Consider the following 19,395-nt stretch of genomic DNA (forward strand, 5'->3'; position numbering starts at 1 on the left):
TCATGTGAAGATTTCCAAGATATTTTTTTGGCCAGCACTTAGCTCAGCCTGGTGATTAGAGAACCAACCAGATGATGAATTTAGGATGTATGCTAGGGCTAAATAATTATCAAAAATTTTAAAGTTAAATTTTAAATAAAGTTAGCGAGTTTTGTTTCTTATTGAATAGGGAACATATGATTGTAGAATATTCAGAAAACACAGATAAGCAGAAAGAAGAAAATATAAATTAATAGTACCTTCACTCAGAATTGATTACTAGTAACATTTTGAGTAGGGCCTTCAAATCTCTGCATGTAAATGTGTGTGAAAAACAAGAACAGTATTGTGATATACTCCTTTATAACTTATTTTTTAACACATGATGCCATATCATTAACATTTTCCCATATCAATCATTATTCTTCTACAATGTTATTTCATTATTTGGGGGTGAAGTATAATTTGTATAACGGATTATCTCTGTCAAACATGTGTGTTACCATTTAGATGCCCTCTCCCTTTCTTTTGCTACTAAGAGCAATATTGTGATGAACATTCACGTGGCCAAAGCCTTGTAAACATTCCCAGTCATTTCCTTTTGAAGTGGAAATTGAAATTCTAGGCCAAAAATGTATAAAAACAGTTGATTCATTTTAAGAAGTGCCTTCCAAAAGTTTTCACGGTCTCTTATTGATGATAAATGAAAACATCTTTACCCATACTGAGCATTGTATTTCTGCTAATCTTTACCAGCTTGATAGAATAAGAATGGTAATTAATTATTCCACTGAGCATTTTCCAATTGCTTATTGATCATTATTTTTCTTATAAATTTCCTTTTCATATCTTTTACCCATTTTCTGCACCTTTTAAAAATGATTTTTATTGACCCTTTATTTGTTATGCATATTATAAATAATTTTTCCACTTTTCTGTTTCCCTTTTGCTTTTTTTGTTGGGGTGGGTTGGTCACCAAAGAGTTAAAAAAATATGTGTTCAAACCATCAAATGTTTTCTTTGTGGTGTGTCTCTTCATAGTTAAAAGTCTTTGGGCTGGGGATTTAGCTTAGTGGTTCTGGCGCCTGCTTTGCAAGCATAAGGTCCTGAGTTTGATCTCTGGTACAAAAAAAAAAAAAGTCTTTGCCCACTGGACAATTATGCAAATCTTTATTTCTGTCTCCTTCTAGAAATTTTATAGTTTCATGTTCACATTAAAATTTGTAGTTCTGGAATTTGTTTAAATGTAAGGTGTGAGATAAAACTCAAGCTCGTTTTTCCGAGCAGTTAGCCAGTTGTCTCATAACATCTTTTGAATAATCCACTCTTTCTCCACTGATCTGTAAGTTCACGTTATATTACACTAAATTCACATAAGTGTTTGGCTCTGTTTATGGATTTTGTTCCAATGCTCAGTTTGCAGATTATGATACCAGTCGTACATTGTTTCAATTACTGCAGCTTTTTTATAAATCCTAAAATTGACTAGGGCAAGTTTCCACATTTTTCTTGGCTCATTTTGTATGTTTATCCTTCCATATAAACTTTTGAATTATTTTGTTAACTTAAAAAGTCCCATTGGACTTTTCATTGGGATTGTGTTAAAAGTAAATATTAATTGGAAGAAATTGATTTCTTTATAATACCCAATTACTCCTCCACTTAATAATAGCCATAATGATAATAATAAGCTAATACCAGCAGTCAACCTTGACTGGCTGCTCAAGATGGAATCTAAATGTGTTTTAATTTGTTTATAAATTTCTGTTATCCTTGAATTCTTTTTCTTTTTTCTTTTTTTGGTTCTGGGGATTGAACTCAGGACCTTGTGCTTGCGAGGCAGGTGGCGGCACCACTGAGCTAAATTCCCAGCCCCATCCTTGAGTTCTTAGCCATATTATTTATCGAATGGAAATTGAACAAGTGAATTAACAAATGAAGGGTAAGAGTTTCCCTCAAAATCTAGTTCTTTCCCTTTGTTAGCCTATTTTTAATAACTATGTTTTGAGTTTGGGAGTGTTGTGTGCAGCATATAGTAGGATGAATTCACTGCCTTGGTCTTCTATGAACAGAACTGTGCTAGGAGCATAATTAGACTTGTGGTTTAAGCCAGATCTCTACCCCCATGGCCTTTATTTCCTTTTGAGTATAAATGAGGTGGAGACACTGTGCATGTGTTGGCAATCATATATTAGGAAAAGAAGAGAGGAGGGAGAAAAAGGATGAGCTGGCTTCCTAAGAAATAAAATTTCACGAAAATTTGGAAAATAGGCCTTCAAAACGTCACTGTACAAATCAACAGCAGATTTGCATGTCACCTAATACAGGCCCTTACATAATCCTTCTAGCAAGCGCCTGTGGGGTTGGTTCTTTCTCCCCACCCCATTTCCATCTGTCGTCACACAGCTGGGTTTGAAAGATACCTTGTCTGGGAAGCAAATTAAACCCCTAGGAATTTCTGATTAGATTTGGGATTTGGGTTCAGGAGAGAGAATACAGACTGAAGTGACATCACAATTGAAAAGGAGAAAAAAAGAATTCTGTAGGGAACACACATCCAACTTTCATACTGTGGCTACTCAGGGACATTTCAAAATGTTTTCAATCAGCATGCAAGTTTTGAGAGCATTTATGAGAGCATTTTCAAATCTTAAGAAAATCAACTGAATATTTCCAATGTTCAATATTACTCCAAAGCCAGAAACTCCAGATGTTTGTGAGGAAGCCACTGCCTATCTCTCTTTAGATATTCAAGTAGACTTTAAGATGTTAAGGAGGAATAAAAGGCATATCTCTCAATTCTTTAAAAACAGCATCAGACCTCCCTCCTTGGGCTCTAAAGAGGATGAAACTGTGTGCGTGAATGCGTGTCATCTGTGCTCCTTCTACATTACAGGATTGCTGTGGTAAAAAGATAAATCACAGCGAGTGCACAGCGCTATGGAAAACACAGTCCATCATGACCATTGTTTATCACTGCAGACATGGAGTCAATAATTCTCTGTGCGATGGATGCCAGATGCAAACAATAATCAGGGCTCCTGGCATCTGTCCTCTTAAATTCAGGCCTCCCCATCTAGCCTGGACAGCCTCATGAATCACATATGTCTTTAAATTAGGAACTTGCCTGCTGCAAAGGCTCCGGGAGGTTCCAACATTATGACAATTCATTTTTCTCATGAAATGCACTTAGTTTTACTTCCATATTCCTGTATTTTATGTAAGGTATTCCCCATGATGAGAGTTTCTTGGCTGCTCCAAGCAAGAATCATCCAGATTGAAGAAAAGTTCCAGAATCTACATATGCAAGCCTAATAGTTTGGCTTTGGGTTTATTCATGATTAATACATTTAGACCATCTCTTTTCCATTCTTACCCTTGAGAAGCTCCAATACTTTAAGAAACTTCAAGCTCTACAAACCCTAACTAATAAGCACCTGCAGAGCCAACATGGTGGACAGACAGTAGTAGCACTGTAGAGCTAGCTGTGCCCTGACTGGAGGCCTATCTGGCAGGGAAGACCTTTCTCTATGACTTCCCTGTGTGTGCCTTGCTGGAAGACAGGCTAAAAATGCCCTAGATCTCCAAGCAGACCAAAGAAACTCATCAGTTCTGCAAGCACTTACTGAGTGTGACTGAGTCATTGATCTTGAAGCTGCAGAGGACCCTGTCCACATTGCGGGCATGTCGGAAGCCATTTCCTCTCACGACAACTTGAAATGACTCTGAAATGAAGAATAATGACAGGACATGTTACATGACCATCAACCTTAAGCTTCCCATATGCCTTGATTTAGAGCATTTGGTAACTATTTCACCAGGCTTAAAAATACTCAAAAACTAGATCAGGTTGGAAACAATAAGTAACCACATGTGTTTCCCCTTCTATTTCCTTACTGACTGCTTCTCACTAGCTGTTCATGAAGAGGGCATATTACCTCTTACTCTAAATCCCCACCTTCTCACCTTTTCTCTCTTGGGTCCTACTACCTACAAGGCCTCATTCCTTCCTCTTTGTCCATCCAAATCTTACCCTTTTCTCAGTTCAAGCAGTTTGATAAAACTGCCAGAGGGAGTAGTTCCTTAGTTCCTCTTCAATGAACTCAATTCTTCTTAGTTTGTTTCATATTTTGGAATCCCCCTGGAAGGATTTCTTTAGAGTCCAGGGTGCCTTACATTTTTGGAAACCATCACCTAATGGCAACCACAGCCAGTGCTGAACACTGCAGTGTGCAATTATGTAATGTCTGGGCTTTCTTTTGTCTTCTCCCCCAAAGAGAAAAATTATACTTCAGTTCAGTGGCACTCCTACATCTGTGCACTCCTACCTCTCTGCTGGGCACACAGTAGGTGTATGTAGGAATAATTAGTTGCACTTAGCAGTGAACCGAGGTCGTTTATCAGTAGCCATTTTTCAGGCATGACCTGCCTGAGCTGATATTAGCCCTTTAATGCAGTATTCATTTCTCTCTGGATAGAAGAGAGATCTGCATATTAATTTCACACTGGCATAATGTATGTTCAATTAATACATATGAATAAAATCCTTATAAAGCTAAAAAAGCATTCTTTACAATAGCCCTACTAAGGAAAAAACAACTAATTATTTAGCTAAGTGCTTATAAATATGATTAAGTGTGATACTATCTAGATGTCAATGCTCTACTTTTCAAATTTTTATTACCCTTGTGTGTATAAAAATTGGAGCTTGGGATAATGTTATGTGGCACACAAAAAAATAGAAATAGACTAAAAGTCAGAGGAAGAAAATGCAATATTTTGAAAGTGAATTTTAAACTGTAATTGGTTTGTTGAAGGAAGAATGGAATTAGAGAACAAGCATATGGGACTCTTTCATAGTTAAATAAATGTCACGAGTCTATGTCACTTTCATTCTCAAGAAACTTATTTGAAGGTCATGTTTGCCAAGATTATAACTGCTGGGCAACTGCTCCCTTCTTGTATGCCTGGCCCAGGGCTAAATGCTGTACATATCTGATGTTATTTCCACCTCCCACAGCCCAGGGAGGTACAGATGAGAAACTGATCTTAGTGAGGTTAAGTGCTGTAATTTGGCAAACAATCACACAGATAGTAGCTGTCAGCAGCAGTGCCAGGATCCAGGTCTGCTAGGCACCAATTACCACGCCCTTAGAACTCAGCCGTTGTCCTCCTAACCATTATGCTAAAATGGATATCCACATTGTCTTGTGCCAGATGAGAAACTTAGAAATTGGAGTTGTAATCTTTTTAAAAATTCATTTTAGGTTGGCCATGGTGGCACATGCCTGTGATCCCAGCACTCAGGAGTCTGAGGCAAGAGGATCGCTGCAAGTTCAAGGCCAGCCTGGGCTACATAGTGAGTTCAAGGCCAGCCTGAACTACAAAGCAAGACCCTGTCTCGAAAACAATTCATTTTAGTTTCAGGCAGGTTTGTTCATTTTGCAGAAAAGTGGAGCTGGCTGGGATATGAAGCAAGAAACTGAAATCTAAGCAAAAGAACCCAGAGGCACTGCATGTACTACAAGGAGTATAAATAAGAAGAGGATGCTTTTAGAAGTATAAGGGACCTTAATAGTGAAATTAAGATGTTGGCATTTTGATAATTTGCCCTTAGTCATATAATTAGTAAGGAACAGAGCAGAGACCTGTATTCAAGGGTTTGGTATCTTAGTTTTGAATTACAGTAATTAAAGTCATGGACATACGGGGTTTTTTTTAGGACTATAAATCTTATGAATATTAAGGATTTATACACGAATGTTGATGCTATGTTTGGAAAGATGGCTTTAGTGCTTTTGTTTAGGTGTCTGCCAGTATGTGACTGACAACTCAGTAGGTTCAACAGTATTTTATTAAGTGTCAAGCATTCTGGAAGAATCTTATTTGCTCAGTCAAGCTCATAGAATCCAATTTGTTTCCAGTTCAAAAACCAGACATATAGACATCTGCTGTGTGACATTTTTGCCAATTCCAGATGTTTTCTGCCTTGCTGCTGTGACTACTTCTCATTTCCTCAAAGATCATCACAGCGAGAGAAGACTGAAAATTCAGACTGCATGCCAAGCTCTCTTCCCTAACACCATGTTCCAGCATTACCAGTTCAGCTGCTGAGTCCTCTGTAAAAGCAGCTGCACACATGTCTGCTTGGCCCAGCCTCAAGGAGTTTAGGAAGGAAGACAGCAAGAATCCATGATATGGCCATGGTGGAAACCAAGCAATATAATCCCCTATGCCTGGAGAAAAGATGGAGGAGAGGGTGCTCTGGGATGCAACAGGAACACAGGCAAGCTCCACCCTGCCTGGTCAGTTTCTGTGTCGGTGCACACATTTGGTTTCCAGAAGAGCCCAAACATCTGACCCAGCAGCTTGACTGGAATGTCACTAGGAAGTTACATAACAAAATGCTGCTGAATGAATCTTTTAGTTGGATCAGGATGCACTAGAACAAGAATGTATGGCTTTAACTCCATTTGTCAACAAAGCCCTAGGTCTACCTTTCAAAATATGTACAGTTCAATGCTTTTAGATAATTTGAACATTGAGTTAGAGCCCCTACAAGAAGTGCTTAGGGATTGTAGGGCTTTACGGAAAACTTCTAGGTATCTTTCTGAAAGAGTTAAAAACATCATACTACAATGATACATGTACACCCATGTTTATAGCAGCATTGCTCACAAGAGCTAAATCTTGGAAGCAGTCTATATGCCCATCAACAAATTAATGGATAAAGAAAATGTGGTTTTTATACACTATGGAGTACTTCTTTGTCATTAAGAAGTATAAACTTTAGACATTTGTAGGAAAATGGATGTATTTTGACATCATAATTTTAAGTGAAATAAGTCAGAAACACAAGCTTAAAAATTGCATAGTTTCTCTTGTATGAGTAACCCACAACATAAATAATTAAAGAGTAAAATAAAAAATAGAAAATAGGAAATAATAAGATAGATCTTTTGCAAAAGGTAAGGGGACCAGGAGATGTGGGAGAGGGAAAGGGGATTAAAAAAAGAATTAAGATGTGTTATGTACATGTACCAATTCCTCCTAAGTAATGTAATCATTATGTACCGCAAACATGTACCAGTAAAAGAAAATATGTATTATAAAGGGAGGAATTTTATATCTGCAAAATGTCCTTGATTCAATCTTTGAAGATATATATCCTTTAAAGGTGTCTTTAAGATATAAATTTATGATGATTCTTTTGTTTCTTTTATTCTCAGGGACAATTTATGCTTCCTGATGGCATAAGAAGTATTCCTACTTTTTTTCTGAATGCTTGGCTGTGCCTATCTCAGGGCTGAGCTGATCTCAGTATAAGCTAACAGAGTGAATGAATAAATAACATCTTGGCATAGAAAAGGAATGAAGGGGAAGGACAAGTGGTCTCAGGTACCAGTCAGGTCTGAGCCTGTTTATTTTCTGAGGTCAATGGATGAAAAGATAATAACACTAGTCATTAGAGAAATTCAAATAAAAATCATAGTAAGCTATCACTTCATAGCCACAATGTCAGCTATACTAAAAGAGATGGACAATAAATATTGGTGAAAAAAAATGGTGCAAAATAGTTGAGTAGTTCCTCAAAATGTTAAACATAGCTACCTTATGATCAAAATTGTCACTCTCAGTTGTATATCCAAGGGAAATAAAAATGTAGGATCACACGAAAACTTGTACAAAAACTTGTATATGTTAGGACATGAATGAACTTTAAAAACACTATACTAAATGTGAGACCAAACCCAAAAGGCCACATATTGTGTGATTCTACTGATATGAAATGTCAAGGTTAGTAAATCCATAGAGAAAAAAAGTAGTTTGGTAACTGCTAGAGTTGGAGTTGAGGAAATGAAGAGTGACAGCTTAATGGGGGTATGAAAGCATTCTAGAATTAGTGGTTATGGTTACACAATTCTGTGATATATTAAAAAGCACTGAACTGTATACTTTAAAGGGTGAATTTTATGGTATGTTAATTATAGCAAATTTTCAAAAGGAAAGAATGCCAGTAAGTGGTTTGATAAATAATTCCATTTTTTCCCTCATTTTCTTTCTTTGCTTTTCTTCCATTTTTAAAAAATGTGGAACCCATAATTTTGGGATGACCTCCAAAAAGACTGCCTGTAATTCACTATATCAGAAAATAAGAAATCTATATATTCTCTGCTTATTCTAGTCCCCCCAGACTTTTATGCCCAATTATCCTTATTACTATTTTATCTTGTTCAAATTTTCTCTTCTAGTGGATGCTTAAGGTGGCATGTAATACCTCACATATTATACAGACTGATGTCTAATAGGTGTTTTCTGATGGCTGAATTATTCTAGAGCATTTTTATTTTACAGCTATTTCATTGTAACAGCTCTAGTAAGGTATAATTGACATATAATTACTTGCACATAAAGTGTACAATTTGATACTTTTGGACATATGTATACAATCATGAGACAATAACACAAACAAGATAGTGATTACAATATCACCCCTAAAAGTCTCCTTATACTACTTTTAATCTAGAATAATTTAACCACCAGGAAGACCTATTAGGCATCAGTCTACAGATGTTAGATGTTACATGCCACATTAAGCATCCACCTTTAATCTCTTTTCCTACTCATCCATACCTCCACATCTATGCAACCACTGATCTACTCTCATAACTGTAAATTAGCTTGCATTATCTAGAATCTTATGTAAAAGGAATCCTTTAATAAAAATTTTCATCTTTTACTCAACATAATGATTTATTTTACTTTTATTCATCCATAATTATTCTGAAGTTTACACATAGAATATTGCTTTTCATTGTTGAGCATTATTTCACTGTATGGGTAAATTACAATTTGTTTATCCATTCACCTGTTGATTAACATTTGAGTTTTTGACTACTAAATAGAAGTTTAAAAAAAAAAATATATATATCTTTTTGGGTACCAGGGATCGAACTTGGGACCTTGAGCTTGTGAGGCAGGCGCCGGAACACTGAGCTAAATCCCCGGCCCAGTTTTAAAAACATTTGTGAATAAATTTTTGGTCAGAGATTTCTTGTTCTCTCTTTCTCTTTTTTTTTTTGGTACCGGGGGATCAATTCTTGTTCTCTTTTATCTTGAGTAGATATCTTGAGTGGAATAGCTGAGTCATATAGTAGTTTTTGTTTGTTTGTTTGTTTTTTGTGGAACTGGGGATCAAACCCAGGGCCTCACACATGCTGTACCACTAAGCTACATTCCTAGCCCTGTTTAATTTTTTAAGAAATCGCCAAAACTATTTTCCAAAGTGGTAGTGCCATTTTACAATTCTACCATCAGTGTATGGGAGTCCCTCTTCCAAATAGAAATCTCTTCAAATGGAAGGAGAGACCTAGCAGAGAATAAAACAAGCCATTACAGAAGAGGTGCCTAGTGGCCCAGCATGAACACTTGGAAAAACAAAGGGAAGGGAAAGAAACGAAACTACTTTTTGCTGTTGCCTGAATGTGTCTATTTTAGGCATAATTTCCAAATGTTAAATATGGAGCCTAAAACAATTTTCCTTTTGTACTAATTTACCCAGCTTTATCAGAAACAGTGACAGACACAGAAGGAATAATACAACTCCCTCTGAAATGACAATGTGAGGAGCTAATTACAACTTCCGTTTCTGGAAGTTCTTGTAAGGACTTCAAATGTAGAACAGTTGGCAGGTTGCACACTTGATTCCAATGAGTTCCTTCCTGGAGTATTTGCTTGCATAGCATATTGTGAACTATGCAAGTAAGTCTGAGGTTGATTGAGTGGGACCATAATAAAACTGTGCTCAGGCACAGGGTACATTTTCTGGAAAGGAGTTAAATTAGTTGGGCAGACCTATTTAAGTCTATCTATGTATGTATCTATGTATGTATCTATGTATGTATGTATCTATGTATGTATGTATGTATGTATGTATCTATCTATCTATCTTTATCTCTTTTTGTAGTACTGGGGATCGAACCTTGGGCCTTTGCACTGAGCTATTTCTTACGCCGTTTTAAAATTTTGAAACAGGGTCTCACTAAGTTGCTAAATTGCCCAGACTGAGCTTGAACTTCTGATTTTCCTGCTTAGCATCTCAGAGTGTTGAGATTACAGGTGTGCACCACCATGCCTGGTTTAATATCCAAAAGTATTTAATAGGAACTTTTAAAGAAAGACTATATTGGAAGGAAAAATAGAATTATTTAAATGTAGGTTATGTCAAAGATACTATCAAGACTACACAGTAGCAGGTGACTTCCTACATGCTTTAGCAGAGGGGCTGTGAATACAGAGACTTAAGCAGCATGGTAAATGGCAAATGTATACTTGGTCTGAGTAGTGGGGTAACAATGGCATGGTTGGGAATATGGTGAACTGGAAAGAGAAATGCATACTTCTTTTTAAAAAGAAAAGATGTTCATTCCCTAATAATCATTATCTTGCAATAAATACAGGCCTAGTGTTGCTAGATCTAATTTTTCAAGACAAGATGAAAATATGAATTTTTCCATGTACTCAGATTTTTAAAAAAAGTTAGCAATAAATTTAATTTTTAAAAAACCAGTGTGGATCAAAAAGAAAGTATATGTAGATTAGATAGAGACCACAGGTTGCCACTTTATAAGCTCTGAGGGTGGAGGCATTCTGGGAAGGCTCCCTTTCCCCAGATAGTTTCACCAGTGACACTGACTGGAATTCTTTTTGACCAGAGCTGATTAGATATTCTCTCCACTGTTTGTCTCCAGTAGAACTTTCTCTTAAAATGAAAAATAGTTCCAGGGGTACTTGTTTCTTCAATCTTTAAAAAATAGCCAGCCATTAATATCTCAGTCCAAACTGAATGAAGTCTTTGGAAACTTCAAGTTATTAAAAGAGACGCAAAAGAGGTTTTCTGCAGATAGCATCTAGTTACAGATGGCCAGTCTACCAGTGCTCACATAATTTCTAGGAGTAGAGACCTTGGGCCACCCACTCCATTATTAGAAAGCTTTAGTTGATTATGATAAGACAAAATTTGTCTCATTGAATTATCTGTAGTAGTCTCCTGAAACTATACATTATAAGCCTCATAATTCCTTTTTATATGAGAATCCACCAAACATCTGAAGGTACATTTGTGATTGTCTCAATTTTTTGTCTAAATCTCTAGCTATTTTTCATTTTGCAAGCATCTCATTACTGCTCCCACTGTTCATGAGCAGATCTTTGTTATAGTGCTCAATGCATGGTTTTCTAATTTATTCAAACTAGACTATCTTTCAGAGCAGCCTGAGTTTCATGGGAGGTTGGGAGCAAGCTCTATGAATTTCTGTACTCATAGTTTTCACATTGTGTTGCACATAGTTGATACTAATAATTGATGGGAAGGAAGAAAGAAAGGAAAAAGGAAGAAAAGAAAAAAAGAAAGAAGGAGAAAAGATGAGAAAAACAAGAAAGAAAGTGAAGGATGAAAAGAAGGAAGAAAGGAAGAAAAGATGACAGGGAGAGATAGAAAGAAAGGGAAATAGAGGATCTGTGAAAGAATTATTAATATGGCTTCCAGATTCATCACTTTTTCTCCTATGGACATATCTCTGTCACTACAGTTTTTAAAACATGGGACTTTAAACCATGGTCTGAATATAGAATATTAGGACCACCAGCTCTCTTGACCTGCACCTAGATGGCTATTGATGCACCCTGAGAGTGTATCAGTTATTTTTTGTAGGAAGCATTCTTGCTGGCTACTAAGATAGCCATGACTATCCTTGTGTTTTTTCCTTCTCCCTACATAAACCATTACTAAGTCAGGATTCCTTAAATTCTCCTGTATGTGAAACTGGGCATTTGAGACCAAGTTCAACACTTTCTATTTGTCCCATTAAATTCCACCTTATTTGCCACCTAACATATAGAAAGATCTGTGTTAGATTTAGATTTTGTTGTCCACCCCGTGCTTTCTTTTATTGCCTCTCTCAGAGCTCAGTGTGCTACCAGACCCATTGCTGGTGTAGAGTTGGGGTGAGAGTCAGCTGAAGTCACTGGGTTGGGGGAATGTAATCCACAGCATAGTATGTCTTCAGCAGGACAGGCCTGGGTGGGGCCCTCTAGCTGGGGTCCTCTGGGGCATATGGAAAGGAAGTAACTCTCAGAGAGAAGTAACAGGGCTCAGACACAAGGTCTTTTGATGAAAGAGAAGTCTGGTCTTCTTCCCAGATCTATCTAGAGCTTGGTCTGACCATTATACTTTGGAAATGGGAACATTCCTTATTTACTTTCTCCCTCAGCACGTAATGAATTAATGAGTTATTTTGCAGAGACTCCAAACTATCAATGTACCCCCCAAATTTCTTTCAGTGGAGAAAAATGCATGCGTTTCTCATTCAGATACAACAATGTTGGCATCATGATTCAACATTGACCTTGAATCCTCATTAAAGTGATGCTGATGGTAATAATGCCACCTTATTTTGTACAACAGTTTATGCTTTTGGGAACATTTTTATTTAAATTCCTGGTAAGCCCTAGATTCTCAAGTAGCCTAATGAAAATCATAAGGGTCATGGCTCACTCTGTCTCATAGGCACTCACATCCATGGACAACGGGACGGGCTCCAACACTTCATGAAAGCCATGCTTACTCCAGAGAATCATCAAAGTCAGACTGTGAGGAAAATCTGTGGAAGAACTTCTGATGGAAGGGTTCCTTTGGGCATTTCACTTTTTTTTTAGTAGTTATTCTGTAATTATTATGTTCTAATCCTTAAGATTCTGATTTAAGGAGGAGGATGCCTTTTTCAAAACCTAGGACTAGCTTCCATCACTGTATCCGGTATTGTTTCTTTATAAAAAATAAAGGAAATATAATTGGATACTTTGCTTTGAGACAGAAAAATATTATTTGCCTATAAATGTGTAATATTATATATACAGCAGAGATTTTTAAAATATCAAAAGAAAGATCTTTTAGGTTGGATTTATCAGATATCTGTTGATGTTACTGGTTCTACTAAAGAAACAGCCCTTGGAATATTTTATTAGTTAAACTGCTTCAATTTGTTTAAATTTGTTAATGCATTTTATCTTCTTTTCCTTGCATGTTCCTTAGATTTTAAAAAACTCTTTCACTAATTTATATTTCACTTATTTTTAGTTTTCATTTAATAAGAAATGTATTAAGAATCTGTGAATTTGCTAGGATCAGATCTTGTAGGTTTTGATATTTCTGTGCCATATTTGTTGATTTTACATATGAGGTGTTTTTGTCGTCTTGAATAACTTAATGGTATGTAAGGGAGATTTTTATTTACTTGTTGAGTCTAGAATTATTGAGGAAGACATTTTTCTACTGTCTTAAGTGGTCAAGATTTTTATTTTGGTCCTCTTCTATCTTTGGCTACTAATTTCTAATTGTGCTTTATTTTAATTGGGCAGCACAAAGATATATTAACTTCATATGATTAAGTGAAAGGAATTAACAAAAGTCAAAAAAGCAAAAGTCAAAGCTCCTGTCTTGGAGGAATACAGGAATTAGGACATTCAGCCAAACTTTTATTGACCACTTGTTAAGTACGAGACACTGCTAAGCAGTGGGAAGTAGAGAGAAATGACATTCCTTTGGTGTCTTCAAGAAGCATTTAGGAAAAGAACTGATTATGCTAGTGAATTAGAAATTGTGTTCATTGTCTTCAGACTTTCTGATGCATTACAAGGTTGCAACACATCCAGCAGGATCACTGAACAGAATGACTAGGTTTTCTTCATGAATAGGACAATTACCTAATTAGCAGACTTCCTTGTTTTCTAATTGCTTTAATATCAGGGAACGATAAAGTTTACACACACACAATATACAAGATTAAATTAATCTAAATAACCCATCCATGTACTCCACCAGAAGCGCGGAGGTGATTTACCTTGAAAGGAATGAAGCCTAACTGAGACCCCTCATTGCACAGGTCCCTTCCAAGGCCCTGGCACTGTGCTCACATGCTCAGAAGTTTCTGTCAAGTTTGTAAAGGTTTGAATTTTTTTCTTAAAGAGATTCTCTGGATCAATCCCTGTGGCAAATACATTTGCCCGTATAAATGTCTATATTGCCAGAAAACTGTTTATTTAATCATCAGTAGGTCATCTTTTTGGATTGATTTTGGTGAGGAAATGAAAACACATTTCACAATAGTCAGCAAGTGTTTTACTAACTTTATATACAAGTATATATGCATGTCTGTTTGCACATATATGTATGTATTTACATAATTAGGCACAAGTATTGCTAACACCTTTATATATTTACATAAATACTTAATGTTCTGATGTTGGCACAGATTATTTAGTGTTTAACTCCTTGCAAGTCTTTCAGTTGTTCTAAGATACAGCCAAGAAATGGGAAAGAAATCGTCAAGGAATTCTCTCATTAATGACAATAAAATATGCCATCGAGTTTGAAAAGTGTAAGTTTGAAAGGTCTGAAAGTTTTTCCTTCAACCTTGTTATCGAGGTTTCATGACATTTTTTTATTGATAACAAATGACTGGCTCTTGGTATTTTGGGAGGCTGGAAAGGTGATATCAACAGGGACTCTCAGTAGTGAAAGATTCTGGGACTCACGCGAAGAGTTTATTTTTCTGCTATCTCCAGCATCCAGCACAGTGCCTGGTGTGCAGTAGATGTTTAAAAATACTTTCTAGGGCCCAGGGATTTACCTCAGTGGTTCTGCCGCCTGCCTCACAAGCTCAAGGTCCCGAGTTCGATCCCTGGTACCAGAAAAAAACCCAAAAAACTTTCTACATGAATGAAAGAAAAGTAACGGGATATATGTAGAATTATCTGAAAAGAGTAGCATGGTTGAAGTTTTAGGCAGCTCATTACAATATAAAATAAGAATGAGACCCCCCTTTTTATCACTTAGCTAAAACATGACTCACAGAAGCCTTCTTTATATAAGTGGAGATTTCTACATTAATGACAAAATTATAATGGCTCTTTACTGAGACAACTGATGTTGCAAACCATGACTTTATGAGGATAGTAGATTGAACAATTAAGAAAAATATATGAATTATGCAGAAAGGCCAGCACCAACCACACTGCAGGCCTATGGGGTAGTCTGCAGTCACTGTGGTCTGTGGCCACTGTGATCAGCTGGCATCTGTAGAACTTTTGTGAAGATGTAGGGTGACTCCACTTCTATCCAGAAGCAGGGTGGCAGTGGTGATCAGTTTTTAGTATTGGTGTGAAAATCCAGCATTTCTACAATTTCTTTGTAAATAGGTTCCATACAAAAGACAATTTGGACAAACTTTTTCAAACTTTCAAACAACTGATATTGCTTCTTTCTTTTTCTTCCCTAGAAGCAAATTTAGTTAGCAATTTCTACGCTTTTTTTATCCATTATCTTTTTGCCCTGACTCTCCCATTCCCCCTGTAATGAAGGAAACATGTGATTTGAACTCAGAACATCATCAATTATATGAAAGCAATTAGCACTTGATTTCAATTTACCTCCTGCACATATGGTGGATGGCTCAGCTGCTAGAATTTCAATGCAGGACTTCTTCAAAATCTAAGAAGAGAAAAAATAATATAGTCAATGTCCAGCTTATTTAGTTAAAAGAATTAAAACAGTGCTTTTAGCTACTGTGATAGGAAAGTTCAAGGACATTGTGCAGTGGGGCTTGGAGGGATAGTAGGATCTGTACTATTATCATCAATGCTAAACATTTCAGGAGCCAGATTATGCTATATGCTGTTGTGTCCCTGAAAAGCCGTAAGAATCATTCACTCATTCATCTCCCAATGGATATTTTTTGAGCTGATGATTCACCAGTCCTAGTTTAGGGAGGTTTAATATAGAGCTGCAAAAATATTCATTTGTGTGACATGATACATGACAGTGGGGGCAAGGATGGGGGGAGACAATAGAAGCTGTGAAGTTCATAGGCGGGAGATTCAGGGGCAGGTATTCTTCAAAGGGCTTCACAAAAAAGGTGGGAGCTGAACACAGATGTCAAATGGAGAGGAGTGGGTTAAGGGCAGGTTAGGGTCCAGGTAGTGAATAAGATGAGCAAAGGTGAGAAAGTAGAAATACACAGACCTCTTTAGCTGACCCACAAAGAGCTCAGAAAGTAGAAATAGAAGTCATAATGGATAAGGCAGGAGAGATGGGGTGGAGATGGCCAATTCCCCATAGGTGCTGCATAGTCAGATTACTCAAAGTTCCTTGTTGTTAGAAAAGTCTGGAAAGTGGGCTTTGTAGGCTGCATGTAGTTCCTCACTCTTTTGGAGGATTCCCTGAGCCTTACTAAAATTGAAAGGTATTCTCATCTACAAATTAGTCCTGTAGGACTGAGTGGGAGTCCAAGGAATCCCATGACCTCATAGGGAGTTACTAGTGCAGACTCTGGCCAGAGCAGTGTATTTGAATGTAGAACTTAAGCGTCTCTCTACCATTTATGAATCCTTCCTCTTATGGAATACTGATTATAAAATTTGAAACAAATATTTTAAACAAGTATGGGACATTGACTTAACTTAATAACCAAATGTGATATTTTTTCTTGGTCCTTAATTTGAAATTTGAGATGGTTTAAGGGTCTGATGAAAACCATTTCTTTATTTATGAAAAGGCAGTTGTTAAAGCTACTAATGATGTGATTATACAATTTAAAGTCTGTAAAAGAAGAAATCATTTTTTAGCACCGGGAAACACATTGATATATTTATTTAGATGTACTTCTTGTTCAGTTTAAGCTACACATACGCCATAAAATACAATCAAATAAAAGATGCCAGGGCTGGGGATTTAACTCAGTGGTTCCACTGCCTGCCTCAAAAGCACAAGGTCCCAAGTTTGATCCCCAGTACCCCCCACCCCCCGCCAAAAGTGCCATAAATTACAAGAAAGTGATAGATTCAAGGGAAAACAACAGAAAGTTGATGCAAGGAATGAGAATAGTGTATGAAAAATGTGCTGTGAGGAGCTTATTTCTTTACTAGGGTGGACTTAACTCTAAACTTTCTAGTAGCAAGTGAAAAAGCATTTATGAGTGTCCCAATCTGTGGAATAAAAACAAACCAGTTTATCATAAGAGATAATATTTACCCATTCTAGAGAGAATTCTGGGTGTCCTCATAAGGAAGCATTGTGAAAGGAAATGAACAAACAAGCTTAAGAAAAATCTCTGATGTGCAGATGAAAAAACATTAAAAGTTATTAGAATAGGTGCCCCCACAAACATGCCCTTTAGGTAGCTTTATATACCTGAAAGCCATAAGTTAGCATTTCTTTCTTTGACTTCTTTGGTTTAAGATATATATAATATAATATACACTATTATATTATAATAGATAATATAATATATACTATATCATATATAAAAATAAATGATATATATGAATATATATGAATATATATGAATATATATATTCAGATAAAAGATGCAATAAGTTACAATGAAGTGATAGATCCAAGGGAAATTTTTCCAGCTACTTTTCTGTCACAATTTTTTTTTTTTTGTACAACTTTTGTACTTTGCTTTTCCTATTTGTTTTCAGCTTCTTTCTGATTTTGCAGTTGGAAGCAGAAGTTGTTCCTTCAGCTCTTGCTTTATTCTCTTGGCCTCTCGCTTACCCAATTATAGTCCCTTACCTCCAAACTCAGGTGTAGCCTCAGTTCCTCGCTAGTGCCTGAGCCTGTCTGATGGCAGCAGGAAGTGAATGTTCTGGATGTGACATCCCTTGTGTATCTCTGTTGGAGTTTGTGGTCCTCACATCCCTGGCTCTGGGCACCTAGTATTATTGCTGAGCTCCTGCTTCTCCTTCCCTGTCACTCTGACTTGGCAAAAGGGATGCCAAGGTTATAACCAGGGCACCTAATTTTCTCTGCTGAGATCTCCATCCTCTCCTTTCCTGTGGGCTATCCAGTCTTTCTAAACTCTTAAGCCTGTAGTAATGTCCTTGGACTGGGGCTTTCCTGGATACTGGACAAAATGACTCACACCCCAGGTGACAGTCATCCTACTTGAGTGAAGACCAGCCCCCACTCACCCCTCAGTATGGTGCTAGTGGGCTCTTCCTGCCTCATGGCCACATCAGCCGTGGTTGCCATGACTGAGGGACACAGCCACCCCTTTTGACATATACTCGGGCATAAGACTCCAATGAGTCACGTTTGAAGAAACTGAATGATCTCAGAAGAAGAACTTCAGTAAATAGTGGCATTAGAACCACACAAAGCTGTTTTGATGTTTTAAAATTCCTCAATCATTTGACATCTCCTAATAAATAATTTCATGTACAACTAAAGATTTCAAAATAGTCTAAGAATAAAAACTAGTTATTGGTTCTATCCTGTCCCTATTTCCCTAAATACATACACAATATTTTCATTCATGTAAATTCTTGAGTTTAAATTATATTTTTGAACCAACTCAACATTTAACCAGGGGTTGGTAAGAAAGATACTTGTGAATCTTTGATCACAAAGACACACTAGTGGGGATTATTATAATAAGCATACATGTTCTAATTCTCTAAAAGTATCTGCAATTAGCTGATAAATTTAAGGAGTGTATGAAGGGCCAAAAAATATCAGCCAAATGCTGTGATTCAATCTAGTAAAAACACAGCTTTCTCAATCTTAATTTAAAACATGTGGAAGGGATGCATTACAGCCAATAGAGTAAAATTTATCAGTGGGGGGATGGGCAGGATTTGTCTGAGACTGTGGCTCCTATTAGTTTGAAATGTCTGTTTTCAAAGGTAGTAAGTCATAATGGTACTGAGTGGATGGGGGTGGCCTTGGTTATTAGCAGCCCAGACTATACTGTCATCTATCTGTCTGAACTTCAGCAGACAGCAGATCACCAGCAGATCAGGAATGGTGTATGTCTGGGAGTGAGGAAATAGAGGACCCCTTCCCTTCCCAGGCAGTAGCCATGGAGGAGGTGTAGGCACAGCACTGGGGAAAGCTGTAGCTAAAGGGAAATCACTAGATGGAGTGGAAGAGATGCATGCAAGGTTAGGTTGAGGTCAGAGGGGAGGGGAGGGTGTAACTGGTTCATAGAGGGGACCAGGCCAAGATCATCACATGCTTATGGTATAGTCTAATGTGAGCAGTCGGGTCTTTGTCCTGCCCCTCTACCCACCTGACTTATGCTTCTTGGTGAGTCTTTAAATTTTTTGAACCCCAATTTGGGACCAATTTAACACACTGAGTAATAACTTGGAGTTTGGAATCAAATTGCTTGGGTCAACTCACTCATGGGCAGTCCAATGGTGGGTGGGAAAATTCTATGACCTCTTTGAGTCTCTGCCTCACCTGTGCAAGTGAGATAACAACATGCACCTAAAGCACTAACATAAAGTTGCTGTGTTAGGAAGATAAATGAGATAACGAAGGCAGAGCATAACACAGAGTCTGGAACTTGA

General features: G+C 37.1%; 1 protein-coding gene across 3 annotated transcripts in view; it reads right to left on the minus strand.

The window, feature by feature from the left end:
- Antxr1 (ANTXR cell adhesion molecule 1) overlaps positions 1–19,395 on the minus strand; it is a 311,693-nt gene that overhangs the window by 208,013 nt on the left and 84,285 nt on the right. For all 3 annotated transcript variants that reach the window (XM_021262513.2, XM_004849931.3, XM_087216268.1), the window contains exons 9-10: positions 15,469–15,529; positions 3,606–3,704 (exon numbers count right to left, since the gene is read on the minus strand). In XM_021262513.2, coding sequence (XP_021118172.1) covers positions 3,606–3,704; positions 15,469–15,529 — 160 coding nt within the window. The remainder of the gene's footprint in view (positions 1–3,605; positions 3,705–15,468; positions 15,530–19,395) is intronic.

This window comes from Heterocephalus glaber, unplaced genomic scaffold, assembly GCF_053883595.1.
Source record: "Heterocephalus glaber isolate CG9 unplaced genomic scaffold, H.glaber_assembly_v1.0 deba00001457, whole genome shotgun sequence".
Taxonomy (NCBI): Eukaryota; Metazoa; Chordata; class Mammalia; order Rodentia; family Bathyergidae; genus Heterocephalus; species Heterocephalus glaber.